We start from the raw sequence: 17411 nt of genomic DNA on the forward strand, positions 1-17411 counted from the left end.
GTAAAAAGTGTAGATGGTGAAATGTAGTGTAGAAGTCCTGGGGCGTATGATAACTAGAGTTGACATAAGAGAGTAAATGTTCATCAATATCGTAATCTCCTAAATTAGGCAAGTTGGTAAGACCAGAAGTTATTTCAAAGGATGGAATTGAATCTATAAAAGATGGAAAGTCTAATTCCTTCAGGTTAGATAATTCTTCATTGCACAATTAACCAAAGGGAAACATTCAATTCAAACAAAACCACGGCACATTATCAGGCTCCTTTTGCAGCTCTTTATACTCAGATATTATTACATCTTATATGGACCCAAAATTTGCAGTGATTACAAAATATTGACTTGCCACGAGCAGGTATCTTTTTCTGGCAAATGCCACACAGAGGGGTATCAGTTGCTACCATTGACATGGCTTGGGCCTAAAATAAAACATTGGACCATAACAAAAATAATTGACCACAATGAATGTACTGAGTCAACACAAAAGTTTGTATCAAACACAATATAGGTAGGCATCTTACGACTCCGTGAAGGAAATTTTACTATCATTGCATATGAAACTCTTGTTGTTCTTGTCAGTAGGTTCTCGAATTATCAATCGGTCCATGAAAAAATAGGCTTTTTCGCCATCTTCCCTTGCCTTTTTCAAATTATCCTTTTGCCCATCACGTCTGTTGAGTATTCACTGTGAAAAATCTTGGACAAAGATCAATCCATCAGACTTTTTCTTCCTTGCAGCCTGCATTTTCTTCAACCCCGAGGGTGTTATTGATTGTCTACTTGATAAGCTCCTCTATGTCATCCCAAGTACATTCCTCTTTCCTCTCTGCTAGCCCAAGTATCTTGATACTATTACGTCTCGATTGATTCTCTAGTTAGTCAACTTGGTTTGAGATTCCTTTGCATTCTCCGTCAATATGCTCCAGGGCAATGTGTTGCAAATTTACTTTGGCATTAAATAGATGTTACCTTGGAATTTAGCTCATCAATGTCCTTCTGAGAAAATTGCAAGCTACATTTCATTTCCTGTATCTCATTGTTCAGGTGTCTAATGTTTTTTTTCACCTCCGAAAAGAGTATTTCAATTGCGTTCTTGTAGGCCCGTTCCTGTACTGCCATCAGCTCTTTCACAACTTGCAAAGTTTTCTCCTCCATCGCTAATAACCACTGAACTTGTAATTTTATTAAAACAAACAAACAAATAAATTCTCATTTTATATTCAAAATTCAACAAACTGTCCCATGCATTCTTTTGAATGAATTATTTGAAGTTGACGAACAACACAGCTCTCCTTTCGCCATTTTGCACAATGTAGGGATCGGTCAAGTGGTTTTCGGTTTGAATCTTCAGACACACCAATGAGCGGTTTCTGTTCGAATCGTCAGACAGCCCTTCGCATCGCACAATCCCATAGACAGGAAGTAGATGAACTAAGGCAAGAATTTCATACTCTTTGAATGCTTTGTTGCCTGTAAAACGTACTTGAAATAACAGTTTTCTGCTTTTACTGTCTTATGGTTTCGTGTAGCAAAAGTTTGCTGTTGACAAAAGTCTCCACAAAGTACGGGGATTGGCCGTTTAGACAAAATGTTGATAGTTTGTTAAACATGATGGAAAAGCTCCTTGCTAACCTAGATATTCCATGGATAAATATGACGTCATACAAAGAATGCATTGAACTAATTGATGAAGACTTGCTAGCATGACATTTGAAAGAGAAGAAGCAATGAATTGTATCACGTTATATTCTCCTCATATAAATCTTTTATGTGCATGCCAGAGTGCCGTGGCAACACAAGTTGCAAGATTATTCTCAAAACAGAATTGAATTGAATTTTGTAAGATTTTCCAGTTCCAGGTTTGCCAATTACTAAAGGAAAGACTTTGTTTTCGAGTCTGTGACATTGAATGAGCCAATGGTTACTTTTATTAAACAAACATTTGTTGCGAAGAATTTATAGAAAATAGCTGTTCATAGTAAAGTTCATATGTCCAGATTCTATTCACTCTGATTAAGCTCTGTATGCTGGAGCGACATATTAGTTTAAATAAAATTTATCCAAAAATTCTATTATACAACATTGGGTTCTCATCGTTATTTTGCATTTTGCTTGACTATTACCTTAAATCATATTGTTACTCATTGCAAGACTCACAGGTTCTGGCAAACAGCCAAGCTTATCCTGTGTATCTTCCTTTTTACATACAGCTTCTATTCCCCTAAATATATTTTTTGAATCAGTTAGCAACTTGAACTAGTATAGAATACAATTTTATGCTCGACAAGACATCTGGTATTTTCTTTTCTATATATAAATTCTAAGCTTTTGCTGCAACAAAATTGTGTGTTTCAGTACCTTCAATATGAAAATGCCACAGCTGTATCCATCTTCCTGTTTGAGGTGCTTTGAGGCAACATACTCCCATCGAATATCTTGGACATTTAAGTTAAGAACTCTGTTCCTCCAGAATGTTCTGCAAAACAACTTAGATCACTCTATGGACCCAGAGAGAAAAAATAGCTTCCTTTTTTGCAACGAAAATGTGCGCTGCTTGATAAAACTTTTGAAAGTCGTCATAGCGACTAATCATGGCGAGCATTTTGATTAACTTTTCTATAAAACTAATAGGGCAATTTTTCAAATTGAATAAGCATGGTTTTTATATATAAGGTAAATGAATTGAAAACTATCCCTAAAACTATTCCTCATGTTGAAAGGGTTTTAGCCAAAAAAAGTACACAATCATGTCCCTATTTATACCTTCCCTGGTAAAGATAATGTTTGCAGCTAGAGACTATGATTATGATTGTTATGATTATGATTGTAGACATAATAATAGTAGTAATAATAAAAATTGCTCAAGGTCATGAGCTAAACTTCAGTATGTATCCAACTTGAAGTAACAGCAAAGCAACAACAATAATAATAACAAGAAGTATTTTAATAGAAGACAACCTTTTTTCTTACAAAAATGCGAGCAAATGCGTACAAACAAACAATTTGATAATAAATGCTTTGTTTAATGCAAATTCTAGTTCATGACGATTCAAGATTAAAGTGGCTTTGCTCCACTCCCTGAAATTTAGCTACTTTGTTAATTTCTGTACAGAATTTATTTATCAGACATTTAATAACAATTCTGGATAAGTAGCACAAACCTTAGTCAGTTTTTGTTTGTAGCACAAGCCGTTGCAGATCCCTGACATGATGGCTGATCCAATTACAAGAATTTTTTTCTGTTTGTAAAAAGTATGTAACCTTATTTGCCACCCTGTTTTACAAAACAATATGGAAAATGCATGACTGTATTTATCATATTGACTATCTTAGCATGTCTTTTGTAAACAGCGTCTACATGAGACATGTTTATAAACAAAATCATGCTGGCTTGTCTGAATTGCAGATGAGTTCTAGAAGTTGGTGCACACAAAGCTCTTCTACATATCTCGATCTACGGAGATCAAAGTATAACTCATGCCAAAAATAAATAGGAAAAAACCTACATTTCTTTTACTATACTCTTGAAAGAATAGCCAAGTATGCATCTATAACCTGTGGAAATATAAACAAAGAGTGTTATTTACGAATTAGCCTTTTAAAATTTGAGTAACATTTATTCTTAGAGGATTTCTAAAAAAAGAGTATTTGTCAAAGTTTTGCAAATAATGAAATTGTAGCTATAGTAGATTGTACGTGTTTACCTCATCAGACAGGTACGTTTCCCCTTTCAGTTCCATTATCCTTTTGTCCGATATCAGCACTCCGTTTATGACCAACTCGTAATATCCAACAGCTCCTGTTTCCCAAAGAGAATCCACAACTAAAAATATCAATATGAAAGCAACATCTTTCCCAGCAATATAATATGAAAACTTATATAGCATTCTTTAAGAAATCTAATAAGGTTGGCATATACGTTATGGATGACGTATCACAGAATGGCACTAACATCTATATTTCCTTAACGCATTACTGAGCTTCACCTAGTGGAGATTTTTGCAGTTTTGTAGTAGCTAAAGCCCTGGTCAACTGCATTCAACATTTCATCCAACATGCAGAAAACCAATGTTGGACGAAATGTTGGATGTGTTTGACCACCCATGTTGGGTCACCCAACGTCTGCAAACTGATGTTGGATGTAATGTTGGATGCGTTTGACCTCTCCATCCAACTATTCACCCAACAATTCATTTTCTGGGCATGTACATAATTTCAACTTGTTTGTTTTCATTTGAGCGCCAAGTCAATTTATGGATTTGTGAGCAACTATTCTCAAAGTTATTGAATGAAATGTGGAAGGTAAAAGCAAAGAACATTAATTTAGAACATTAAATAATCTAAAAATTCATAGCTGAGAAAAGGGTGGTGGATTAAAGCACACTGACATGGAGAGTGAGAGAAGCAATGGCAATCTAGATTTAGGCACAAGCCTAAGGGGAATCGAGTGCTGTAAAATGCAGGGGTCCATCAAACGAAACTTTCAAGAAAAAGGGCAGCCTATGTTTTAACATGTTGTTTTGGAAATCAGCTATTATTATTCTCTTTCATTTTATGCGCCTTTTCACCATCTGTAAGCCAGTGCTGTAAACAGGTCGCTGCGCAAGCGATGCACCGTGATGGAAATGTTGGATGAAATGTTGGATGCGTTTGACCACCTGCTTAAAAATTATCAGCGAACTTGCAAAACTATTCGAAGAAAATGGATGAAAAGTTGGATGCGTTTGGTTGGGGCTTAATCTAGCCTATGTGTGCTTTTTACATACAAGAAAAATTCCAAAAAGTTGGACAAAAAACCCGTGAATAAAGATAAACTAAGATGTTTCAAATGTACTTACTGTCTTGAACGGATGGAATTAGCTTGAAAAGTAGAGATGAAGGGATGGCATTATCCATTTTGTCTTCAAGTATAACAACATGGTTGCTTATTGTTACAAACGCAGATGACTCCCTGACCTCATAAACTTCCTTGGCTTGACTTTGTTGCAAGTCAGCAGCAAATTCACCCCCATTTATTTGATCTGGTGAAAATGCATTTGAAGTTGTTTTGCTGCTATCTCGATGAACGTCATATTTCTCTTTTGCGACTGTCTTCAATAAATCCTTCTAGCTGCAGGATGACCATACTTCTTCGCCACTAGTATCATTGTTGCTGCTACCGATACTGTCAACAACAGTAGTTTCAGCTTGTAGTCCTCCTTCCATGATTCTCAGCTCAATCTTTTCCAAATCAGCTCCAGTTTTTTATTTTTTAGGAGTGGGGAAATATTTTGCATCATATACTGAGCGCTCTGGCACTGGCAATTGAGCAATCTCCTCCCTGGAATATACGGTCATGTCAGTGAAGACTTCTTTCTTTCGCTCATCTCCTGGTTTTTCCATTCCCTCGTCCGACTTAACTTCGTAAAAGTACCAAGGCTTCAGGTGTTTGATATTTCTTTTAATTTTCTTTCCATCAAGGTATGCATGCTTTTTTCCTACCATCTCTGTTATTGTGTAGGGCCCTGACCAATTTTGTGCAAGTTTGTCCCCTTTACGCATTGATTTTCTGGCATTGAACAGGAGAACCTTCTGTCCAAAAGAGAATTTTATCTCCTGTTTCCCAGCAGCTAGTTTTAGAGCGCGGTGGTTTTTGTTTTGTTTTTCTTGTGGTCCTTTTGTGTTCTCTTCAGCTTTAGCACTTGTTTCAGCTTGTTTTTCGATCAGCTTTTTTACAAAATCTGAAACCATCTCTTCAATAGGAAGTCTGATTTTCATCTAAAAGTATTGTAATTTGAGGTTTTCAGCTTTCATTTTCTTCCTGTATTTTGAGTCCTTCCAATGCTCTTTATGCTGGGCCTTCCAGTGAGTTTATCAAGTAGTTCAATTTATGAATCCCAGACAAATTGTTGTTTTCGTGTACTGCAACATTAAAACTTTGCCAGAAACCGTTGAACTTTACCAATGAAAGTTAGGCAAACGCGTTCTGTTGTTTTGATTCGACTGTGCCCTGTGGTCAAGTTTGGCAGTTGGGCGAAAGGGTATCGAGCTGGGGTTGAAAACGTGCCTAGTGGGTGATGCTGCTGGCAGCGTGGAGTGGACAGGCTGACTAACTTTTCGATTCCTGCTTTGAAATCGACTGCAATTTCGTCTTCATTTCATCTGATGGCATACCGTTGTCGCCACTTCCAATGATTTATTTTGCTTTTTGAATAAATTTCCTAACAACAGCTCAATTTCCAGCATGGATTCTTCTCGTTCCTTTGCCATCATTGGACATTTCGGTGTCTTTGCTACTTTTTTCATTTCCTCCACTGGAGGTAGCCATATTTCATTGTCCAAAATAATTTGATAATTTTCTCCAAATACCTTTGCCCCACTTTGGGTGTCATTTGTCATATTGTTACCATTACAACAACAGGTTCGACATCTCTCTTTGCTCTGTGCTTGATATCTGGTAGCATCTACCTGCAGCAGATTTCACTTTCAGTAAAATTACTTTGCACAGAATATGCGTTACTGGAACCCAGGAGATGTCCTCCTCCTGCGGCGAAGTGAAAGCGTCAGAGAAGACAGATCGATTCATGAATTTGACCTGGATGGCCTTACTTTTTTCGGAAATCTCCAAAATGTTTCCTAAAAACCAGTTGTCGTCATAAACACAGGCAATATATATTCCTGGTATAAAGACTGAGAGATTGGTGATACATGCAGTGATGAAACAGAAACATTTGAAAAGAGCTCATCAAATGAAACTCTTTTCATTTTCAAACTGGTAAGTGATTGTGGTACAAAACTGTGATGATTTCGGGTTCCAGGTATCGTTGCACAGTTGGCATATGGTGCCTCCAATTGAAATGAAGAGCAATGAGATTGCATTTCTTTTCACGAAAAAGAGCTTGATGCCATTAATGTTGTCTTCACACCATTGATGCATTTCTCAGGAGTATCAATAGCCCCTTTTGTCATATGTAAACTTGCCTGTGCTACAAGGCACTTCACAGTTCCGCCAACTCCATCACATTGACTTTTTCCATGTGAGGTTGCAAAGAAGTGCCATTCCGCTGGTACGCCATGGTCTTGTTCATGGTGGCCAATGTTTGCTAAATTCTTATAGTTTTTGTTCTGTGACCCAGCACCGTCACTGAAATAAATCCCCGCTTTAGATTAGGCATCTTTATCTTTAAGTCTTGCAACATGTGATACATAAAACAGTGTACAGTGTTTCTATCATGCTGCAAGTGGTCAGAAATGGCACAAAAACTTTGACACATGACACAGTGAGACTGAAGAAAGATTGAATCGAAATTTTGCCAGTTCCATGTGCAAATCGAAATCCTCTTTACTTTGGCATCATTTTTCAGCAGTAACAGCTTCGCACTCACATAAGATCAAAGGTCAGATGACCCAGGCAGTGAAAAAGCATGAACACTTGAAAAGAACGGTTTAAATGAAACTACTTTTATTATTAGTTTCTATTTTAAGTAACAGTGGTTTTTAAAATACTGCTTTTCTGTCCTTGTGCCAAAAAGGAAGAAAAATAGTGATTTGATGTATAGAAATTGCAGTGCAAGTATAACTCAGCAGAAGTCAAAGCCCTGAAAATATAGGCTAGCTTTTCATTGCCAATCAAAGCCACAGATGTTGCAGTGTACAGACAGTTCCCATCAGATCTGATTCTGCATGAAGGGATATTTTCACATTACACTCAAAATGCTTTCAGATCAATACATTTTATATATTATGTCCAAATTACAAGACTCAAATAAAACACAGACAGAGGTAAAAAGCTCAAATTTACTCATAAATTCAAAGTAGAAAAACAGTGAAAGTTCATGAACTAGACATAAAATTCAGCTTTGAAATTTACTGTATTTTTTGCAAAGAAAGTTGTTTAAGTGTTCTGCGTAACAATACAAGAAGTTAGATATATGATTTTATAACATCTGTTTATGCAAATAAGCTAGTTTTAAAAAAAATTAAAATGTGAACAAACTTGAGACCTTGGCTTTCTTAGGAAATATGATCCTTTTAAGTTATCAGGTTCAATGTTTCATTTTTCAAGAAATAGAGCTTTTGCATTTGAAAAAATCTCTCATGCTATGCAAAAACATAAAGAAACATTCGGAAAATTTTGATACAATTAAGATGTAATGATTTTAACTAACATGTAAAACATTAAAACCTCAAAACTTAGACAAAAAAAACTACGCTAGGAAATATATTGAGGACAGTTCTAAGTCGTGAAAAGAAAAAAATTTTCATTCACTGGTAATAGGAAGCGTGGAACCACCCGCTAAATTTGCTATGGATAACAACCAAACAGCAAAGTTCATAATTGAAACGATAGCAATCTTACAAAGGCAAGGAAGAAAGCCAAACAGGATTAGCATCGCAAAACCTGTTGCCTCAAAGCATGGCCTAAGCGAGAGCATGGTCATCGATACTGTCGCAACTTTACTCAGTGATGAAAAACTGATTTATTATATTCTTCTTTTAATACTCTACAATTTTCTATGGTTCAATGAAACAAGAGTAAAGCAAAAGAGTAAACCATGGCTGCTGATGGCTCTGGTAGGTTTTGTTACTCTTCCTTCTTGCATCAGTTCCAATGGGTATATAATTAATTTTACTATGGTACAAGGATTTAACTCATTCTTAGCTTCTTAAAAATCTTCTTCAAAATGGTGTACTCCCTAATGGAATTTGGCTTTCCTTTCGATCGAGGAACATTTTCATAATGCTATTATTCAATTCTAAATGTCTCATTGGCTTTGTAGAGTTCTAATGCCCTTTGGAATCCCCCAGATATAACATTGTTCAGGAGCACATACAACTTGCTTTTTCTTTGACCGTTACAACTTAACAGTTTGCTTCAGATCTACTCTATTTCGACAAATTTTCCCCTTCTTATAGACAGAAGTATTTTTGAAAACGAAAAGCACAGCAAATACACACTACTCATCAACTATTCTAAATTAACCTTAACGCTTTGGTTTACAAATTCAACGTGATTGAGTGAAAAGTTAATGGCAGATTAAAGGAGACCTGCAACCCTAAAATAATATATGTTAGAAGATACAAAATGAATACGCTGATTTCGAATTTCCAGTTAAAATAGCCACAAATTTAGTAGTTTCCGAGTTATTATTATCGATGGACGGGCATGCCCGCGAGAGTCTCGCATATAGCTTTTACGTCAGAGGTGAACTTTGATTGGAATGCACTTTTCCGGCGCTTCATCGATCCAGAAAGATTGTTCAGAAATTATTATCGCACAAAAATGACAAGCAGTGAGGAGGACAGCGAGTATGGAATGGTAAATACAGACAAAATGGTGATTCGACCATATCTGTACGAACCATTGCCGAGGGAGAGGAGAGTCAGTGAAGACAAGAGCAGCAGTAATGCTGACGATGAGGAGGATTTGAACATCGAAAGAATCAGCAATACTGATTGGTATGTCTGGGATGATGATCATATTTGCCAATTTGAATATTTAGCGTTGTTTAATCAGATAGTTGTTAAACAGATCATTTAAATTACGTAAAGGACAAATTAATATGATTATTTTATTATAATGTTGTTATGATATATTGACATGAGTGATAGGCCTAAACAAAATAGGCCTAAAAGAAAACGTGAGGTTGACTAATAAGGGATTTGGTGGTTAGGGTCACTTATTGAAAATATAGATACGCAAATAGCTATATTTCTTTTAGGAGGTTTCCATGCTCCAATATCCAATACGGTAAATTATTTCTCGCAAGATTCATCCTTTTCCTGCACTTGACTTCTAAGGTGTGATTGTGGTCATTGCGTTTCGATGCCAAAAAGCGTGGAATGCCTCTGTTGCAGAGAGGTAGCTTTAACTCTGCAGAAAGCCAATGAAGCTAACTGTGGGTGTATAACCCAAGTTGATGGCTTCACTCCAGTTTGCTTAAATCCCGATGTTGTTGTGACTGCTATATATCAGTATATTGAAGATGAGCAGTTCATTGATGATCATCCAACAAGCGAGTATGTAGTTGTATTTGATTGAAAAATTGAAGAGATTGGATCCAGAATGTCTTCCACCGATTGAAGCAACTGATCTTCTTTCCTATCTTGTTTTGGAAACAAGTTTTTATAATTTGGAGCAGTTTAAAGCCTACAAAAGTCTAGAAAGCTACAACTACATGGTTTCCGGGTTTATAACGAGTGTGCAAGGGAGAATGATTGGAAGTAACTACGTGGTTGTAGGAAAAGTTCGACATTCACAACGTATGAACGATCCACTGGTTGCGATAGGGATTATTGCAAATGGGGAAGGTACTATCCTTTCTGCTCATTGCTTAGGCTGCAAAGCCGGCAAAGCTGAATGTTGTTCACATATTGGAAGCGTATTATTTTATATCAAAGCGTGGAATCGCATTAACGGAAAGTTAGCGTGTACCCAAGTTAAATGTACTTGGCTACTTCCAACATATGTAAATGTACTTGGTTAAAGATATCAATTTCAAGTCCGCCAGAAAATTAAAAGCCTAGTTAGACGAAAAAATTGATGATTTATCCATGTCAGATTTCTCTCCAACAGTAAGGCCTGTGCCACCGTCAGTGCCTGAAGTACCGTTTCCTTCTGGTGCAGAGATGAATGCTCTTGTTCCTTAGTAACCCAATAACACGCTCCACATGGATTCTAACGATTGCAATTCCTCTGGTGCTCTCTACATCTATTGGATCTAACTGACTCTTGCCTTTAGCAAAGGCAGGCATGACAAGTTTAGCCCCTTTGAAGGCAATGCTTTCATGTATTGTGAAGCCGTGATCAGCCATAACAAGATCTCCTGGCATGAGTTTGTTTGAAAGACCACAATTTTCAGTCAAAAACTTGTCTGAGGTATGTCCTCCCCATGCCTTTGAAACAAAAGAAATGCTCCCTTGAGGAGTAATACCAATCAAGACTTTCACCGTATTGTGGTGCTTGTAAGAGCTAAAGGTTTGTGCTCTTGCTAAGAGGTTAGTGGGCTTTTCTATGAATATCTCAAAACAATCTATTATGACAGTGGTCTTGTTCCCAAAAGAGTACTGAAAGCTTTGAGGCATTGTATGCCACAATTCTTCTCTTTCTGGCCAGTAGATAAGTGGTTGAAGTCTAACTTCCATGACTGTGATCCAAGATAGAAATATTCTTGAAACTGTAGGAACAGATACCCCAAATCCGTAGGCCAGGTCTTGATATGGCACATTAAGTCTTAGTTCAATCAAGGCCAAAACGAGTTCCTGATATTTTGTCAGTGTAAGAGATCTTCTTGTGACATGTGGGGCAACATGTTCATAGACAGCATCTAGAAGCTTCAAAGTTGGCAACCCTGTGTAAAATAAGACCTTCTCGTCTTCCAGCATGTCTTCACGATCAAAAAAAGGTTTTGGTGTTTTAAACATATAGTAAAATTCCTCAGTTTGTGTTGTGGAATCACGAGTTTTAGTTTGGAGTGTCTGGGTACTACACTCAGCAATGTTTAGACCAACAAGTTTTGAAGTGACTTCACACAAAAAGTCATCGTTGCCATATTCGCTGAAGTCTTCGTTGTTTATTGAAGTTGAAGTGGAATCTAATGAAATTTTCTCTATTATGCCCCCATCCTCGTTAAGTTTTACCAATTTAGTAGCTCTCTCCGTTAACTCCCTCTCATGTTGTCTTTTGCGACGTTCTTTAGCCCGTTCGCTTCGTGCCACCTGAAGTTCTGGGTCATTGGTATTGCTTGCTACTTTCTTTGAGTGGCCTAGTTCTACTCTAGGTACCCACTCAACGTTCCACTTATCCCAAGAGGCTGCCGGTTTTCCTTGGACAAAGCGCCGGCTACAAACTCTTCCACTTTTGATAAGGTTTTCGCTCAAGTTGGCTCTGCTAATAGCGGACAACCACCTTCTTCGTCGCTCAATCGACAACTCCTCAGTTGATTCTCCTTGATTTGTAATTACAGCAGGTACACGATAGAAAGAAATTAAGTTATCACGAACACTTCTTGAGTGACAATTTACCATTAAACATAAAACCATGGTTGAAAAGCGATGTTGTCCTTTGTTGTGCCTACTGATCGATCTGTGGTTGTGCACCAAAATGGTGGATAGTAACCGTTGTCATGCACAGGGTCACGTGTGTGAAAATCTAGAATAGTAAACAGCGTGATTAGCGATTAGTATATAGCGGTGATCATAATAGAAACTAATGAGTTCTTAACAATGCTCAGGTTGACTCCTCCATTCATTTGAGTGACCCTCTAAACACATCTATTTAAAAATTAACATTGTACCACAAGTTGTTTTCTTCTCAATCGTTGTTGGTGCAGAGCAAATTTTGCATCTGATGAGAAGTTGCTGAAGCGACGATTCAAAAACAATAAACTTTCTTTCCTGGTGGTATGACTGGGGATTTTGCTTATATGGGTCTTCATACTCATAATCTGATTCCTCATCATTCTCTGGCAACCATTCTGGGTCTTCTTTTTCTGATGTTGAATAATGGTCCTGGTTGTTTGGACTTTTAGGCGAATCAGCAATAGCTAAATCAACATTAAAAGGGGGCTCATATTGTGTTTCCTGGCCAACTATTTCAACTTTCTGCATGCAACATTGTGTTTGTTTGTTGTCCCCACAAATCGCGACTTGAAAAAAGGTTAATTACCATCAATTATTAAAGGGACTTCTTACAAAAACTTAAAAGTTTTTATATTTATTTATCCCAACCACCATAGGGGGGTCCCTTGATTAGAAAGTGATAGGGTGTGCAGAAAAAATTTGCAACCTGACCCTGTCATATTAAAAGTATTCCAAATACATACCCCGTTTTTATAAAAAAGTGCAAAAATATGGCACAAAAATGCTAAAATATACAAAGACACACTGTTTGTGGGAGCAGATTATTGAAATAATTTAGATTTTGCTGTGAATGCCCTGTCCCAGACAATTTCCTTAATTTTGATACGCTGTCCCAGAGCTTTGATGCAATTCATGAGACCTTACCCCCAAATTATAATCATAAAAGTATAAATTCATTAAGATCTTATACCAAAAGAAGTTTGAATCTTAAGCATACCATTATTACTCACATCTTGATTTAGTCAACGTTTTTTTAGTTTTTTTTCTTTCCCCGGTATCTTCACCTTGATAGCTTGTTTCAGAATTTAAAATCGTTTGAAGCAAGTTGTTTTAGTCATTATCACTATTGTTTTGGTTGAGCTTTACATTTTCGGTTGGTTCCGACACTGTGCTTGCGATGACAGCTGTTTGGGGGTTTCTGTATTTTTGGAGTAGATTTTCTATAACCTTAAGTATTAAGAAATATTGAATTTGAAACAAAATCATTTCTGATGCAGTATACGTATATGGTAAACAGAGATGCTTAACTAGTAAGCTAAAGGGGACGCATCCCCTTGTTAATGTTAAAAAATCTCCTTTTGTTAATCTTCGTATTGTTAATGTTTCCTGGCTGCTAATGGGTCTCTTTGTAAATGGCAAATAAATTACACTTGTGATGTAATACAGGCGCTAAATTATGTAAAGAAGATTAAACAAATACTTCTCTTCATTTCTCTTCATACGCTTCTCTTCGTTTTTTCTTTGGGCTTCCGGTAATCAATTTTCTTGGACTCAGCAATGGCCTAGCTTTAAAAGGTGTCCTACCCTTCACCTGTTTTTTTCCTTTTTGGGATCTTCTGTCGAATATAGTGGGCACTGCATCATCTTTTAATAATAAACGTTTATTTTCCAAACCAAGGACCTCAGGAGATCTGGACTTCGCTGATAACTGTTGTTGGAAAAATGTTCTTGACAAAGACGCGAGTGCGGTTTCAGATTTAAATTTGCTAAACGCATGTTTTCAATCCATTTTTTTCTTAATTTCAAGTCTTTCGGAAACTTTTGAGATGTAGTTTTCTTTTGGGGTTTGTTTCTGATAATATTACTGCTGTTGTTGAAACAGTTATAAGCTGACCATCTTTAGGACGAAAATGACCGTTTGACTGGTCTTGCTGACTGCGATTGAAATCTCAATGTTCACCTCTGACGTCATAAGCGTGGGCGGGGAAGATTTCTCCCACGAGGTTATAATCAAACATTTTAAGAGTCAAAAGCAAAGAAAAATTAATTTCTCAAAAAAATAATTATCATTTTCATCTTGTTCAGGTCATAAGCTTTGACTAAAAGTAAAAGTTAACTTGACTTTGCAGGTCTCCTTTAAGAAAACCTTACGGTATAAAAAACCTTTCATTGATCAAATTTTGTCTCTTTGAAATTCTAGGCACTTTTATTCTTGTGAGGGATGAATCACTGTGAAAAATCTCCAACACCTTTCAGAAATAACCAAAAAAATCTCTTTAATTTCTTAGTAATTGCTGAAATCTCAAAATTATTTTAGGGCTTTGTTTCTTTGACCTCTTGTTACCAAAGTGAGGACATCACATAAATATATTTTTAGAACTTATCTTTTTAGAGCTTTGCCCAATTTGAAAATATCTAACTCTTTTTGCATGTTGATAGGTATTTTATGCCGTTGTTTCAGGTTTTCCCGAAATCTACTGAAAAATCCCAAAATATCTTCATTCAGCAAGAGATTTTTCAAATTTCACAAATTTGAAAATAATCAGCCATGTACTGAAACTTAGTACTACAGTTATTTTCTTATTCCCTTTATAGACTCAGCAATTAAGTGCTATGTTATACCCGATGATGAGGAAGATTTCGATGAAATGCTAAAATCAGTAGACATAGATAAGCCAATTTTCAATAAAGAAAATGAAGACGAATATCTTTCCTCGACGATTGTTGAAGATATTGATCAACCAGGGAAAGATAAAAAACAGATAGACTGCTCAAGTGATAATGCTGCTCTCTTAAATGTATTACTCCTCCACCCCGAGGATATTGAAGCTAAAACCAAGCCATGCACAGCGTGGAGAACTATTATTGTATGTTAAACAAGACAAATGTTGCAAAAACACTGTTTTATGTCAAATTCTCAGCAACTGTGCAAGCTCTCGGAGCATTTTCCACGTTTCTATTAAAATTTCCTCACAAGAATATTGTGGGTACCTGAAAGAAGAAAGACGGGATATCATTCCAATTAAAGCTAATGCAAATTTGGAGCATGGCTAGCCCTTCTTGAATAAATCATATCGCTGATTTGTTGATACTGGAAATGCAGATTATTAGACTGTTTCTTAGATTTTTAGCTATTGCAAAATCGCATAGCACACCATCAAACAGTTTTACATTATATCCATTAAATTTAGAGATATGAGTGGAAAATAGATGCTTCAAGGAAATCACTTCTTGTAAAGGACTGCCTGCATTACTCTTTTCCTGTAACAAAAAAAACTAATGATTCTCACCTTGCTACCAGCAGAGGATGGTTGTAATGGAAGACTAAGGCTTAATGATCTGAAATGTTCTACAATTTCAGCTTGAGCTGTCTCTATCTGATTAACTTGATAATATGTGATAGAGTGTCCCAACCTTGCTAGGATCATTGGCGGAAACTTCTGCCCTGTTAAACTATGAGGACCCAGACCAACAGAAGCATGTTTGGCTGTAAGGAACTTTCCTTTTGAAACAGCAGCAACAACATCCTGATTTCATATTAAAGAAGATCTCCTGCATTATTCTTGTTCACTTAGTGTGCCTCCTGGTGCTCGCCTCTAAGACCAAATGACAGCATCAGAATGCCGTAGAACAAAGGAGATTGCAAACTTGAGGATACATATAGAGAGGGCTATAAACAGAATAAAGACAACAGAATTTTAAAAACTGTAAAGGCCAGGTTACACAATCACTTTTTACCATCACTTTTTTCGATATTGGACCAACATGCTGAAAAGTGATCGTGTAACATGCTAAAATTTTCCATTTTCGCTGCGGAATTTAATGCGCTTATCATGCTTCGGACGAGGGGGCTAGCTGTTTCTGTACCAGAGCTGTTACGATCCAGCTTTTCAGTTGATTGTGTGGGGATATTCGAAGGATAACAAAAATGTTACAGAATATGTTAGAAAACTAACGGAAACTATCCAGAATTTGTCAACAAGGTAAGTAGAGAATTCTATGTTGATGACTGGGCATCTGGAGCAGAAGATGTCACAGAAGCACTAAATTTGTACCACAAGGTTAAGTAAAGAATGCTTTAAGGTGGATTTAATCCTAGAAAGTTCAAAACTAGTGACCCAGATTTAGCTAATTTGATCAATAAGGAAGAGGACACACAGAAGGTATCTGATGAAAACAATGAATGTGATTTGACCTATGCCTAGACAGTCTTAAATTGAATGTCATCTAATGAAAACCATAAGGTATTAGGCATGGCCTGGGACCACTTTAAACACTTTAAAATTTGATCTAACGAAGGTTGACCTTTTGTCAAATGATAGCAAGGTTACAAAGCGTGTCATTCTAAGCACCCTTGCCAAGCTTTTTTATCCCTTAGGAATCATATCTCCTGTTCTGATCTCTGCTAAAATTCTTTTTCAGGAACTTTGAACAAAAAATTTGAGTTGGGATGATGAATTGCCAAGAGACAAATGGTTCCAATGGGTAAATGAGTTGCAAGAGGTGGGGCAGATTACTATACCTAGATGTTTCTTTGAAAAGGACTGTGGTAAGATTTTACATTGTTCTTTACATGGATTTGCAAATGCGTCTTTGAAAGACTGTTATATACGTTGTTTATAAGACGGCAACTGGATGGCATAGTCAGCTTATTTGTAGTAAGACCCGGGTAGCCCCTTTAAAAAAGTTGACTATTCCTAGGTGAGAACTCATGTCTGCACTCATTCTTGCCACATTGATGGACACTGTCCAGTCAGCTTTGAGTCCACACTTAATGATTGGAGACAAATTTTATTCGTTAGATAGCAAAACAGCTTTGTATTGGATTAATAATGCTAAGGACTGGAAGCAATTCGTACAACACAGGTTAAATGAGATTTTAAGTTTGTCAGACAAATCACATTGGAGATATTGTCCAGGCTTTGCCACTGAGTGTATTTGCTGCTAAGGCTCGCAGAAGATGGTGACTCATCAACTGTTGATCAAATGTTACTTCTCTTGTATATTTCCTGTTTATAGCATAATACAGGATACAGTCGACATCATTTGTCTGTTGTTGCACAGGAAAAACTTTGATCTTCAGGCATGGTGAAGAGCAATGAACAATAGAGCATATTTGTTGTTTCACTTGATGGGAAATTTTTCTTCTCCATCACCACACATGAAATCAAACATTACACCACCACACATGAAAAATAAAAGAGAACTTGTATATCATATTCCTTTTTCAAATGTTTATTTCCACTTTCTGAACAGTGTCTGACGTTCAATTTTGCATGAGAATGAGCTCTGACCCGTAGGTACAACAAAACAATACATTCAAGCAAATTATGTGCAACTTCCTTGTCAATTTC

The 17411-nt window shown here is 36.7% G+C and overlaps 1 protein-coding gene and 1 long non-coding RNA gene across 3 annotated transcripts; both read right to left on the reverse strand.

Moving 5' to 3' along the window:
- Positions 1 to 2345: 2345 nt before the first annotated feature.
- On the reverse strand, positions 2346 to 4957 carry LOC135693714 (uncharacterized). Of its 2 annotated transcripts, XR_010517027.2 has the most exons (5): positions 4836 to 4957; positions 3702 to 3820; positions 3504 to 3552; positions 3159 to 3236; positions 2346 to 2473 (listed from the first exon to the last, which is right to left on the reverse strand). It is a non-coding gene; the product is annotated as an uncharacterized LOC135693714 (long non-coding RNA). The 2 variants fall into 2 exon arrangements; XR_016144216.1 differs by lacking the exon at positions 4836 to 4957 and having other exon boundaries at positions 3702 to 3884.
- Positions 4958 to 10038: 5081 nt separating this feature from the next.
- LOC135693654 (uncharacterized) lies at positions 10039 to 17084 on the reverse strand. The gene has a single exon (XM_089111105.1). The coding sequence runs from the start codon at positions 12016 to 12018 to the stop codon at positions 10570 to 10572; it is 1449 nt and encodes a 482-aa protein (XP_088967231.1). The 5' UTR covers positions 12019 to 17084; the 3' UTR covers positions 10039 to 10569.
- Positions 17085 to 17411: the final 327 nt, after the last annotated feature.

This window comes from Rhopilema esculentum, chromosome 11, assembly GCF_057945365.1.
Source record: "Rhopilema esculentum isolate cy_ngs chromosome 11, ASM5794536v1, whole genome shotgun sequence".
Taxonomy (NCBI): Eukaryota; Metazoa; Cnidaria; class Scyphozoa; order Rhizostomeae; family Rhizostomatidae; genus Rhopilema; species Rhopilema esculentum.

Coding starts and splice junctions, on each gene's coding strand:
- LOC135693654 (XM_089111105.1), bottom strand. CDS start 12,018: ATGGTTTTATGTTTAATGGTAAATTGTCACTCAAGAAGTGTTCGTGAT.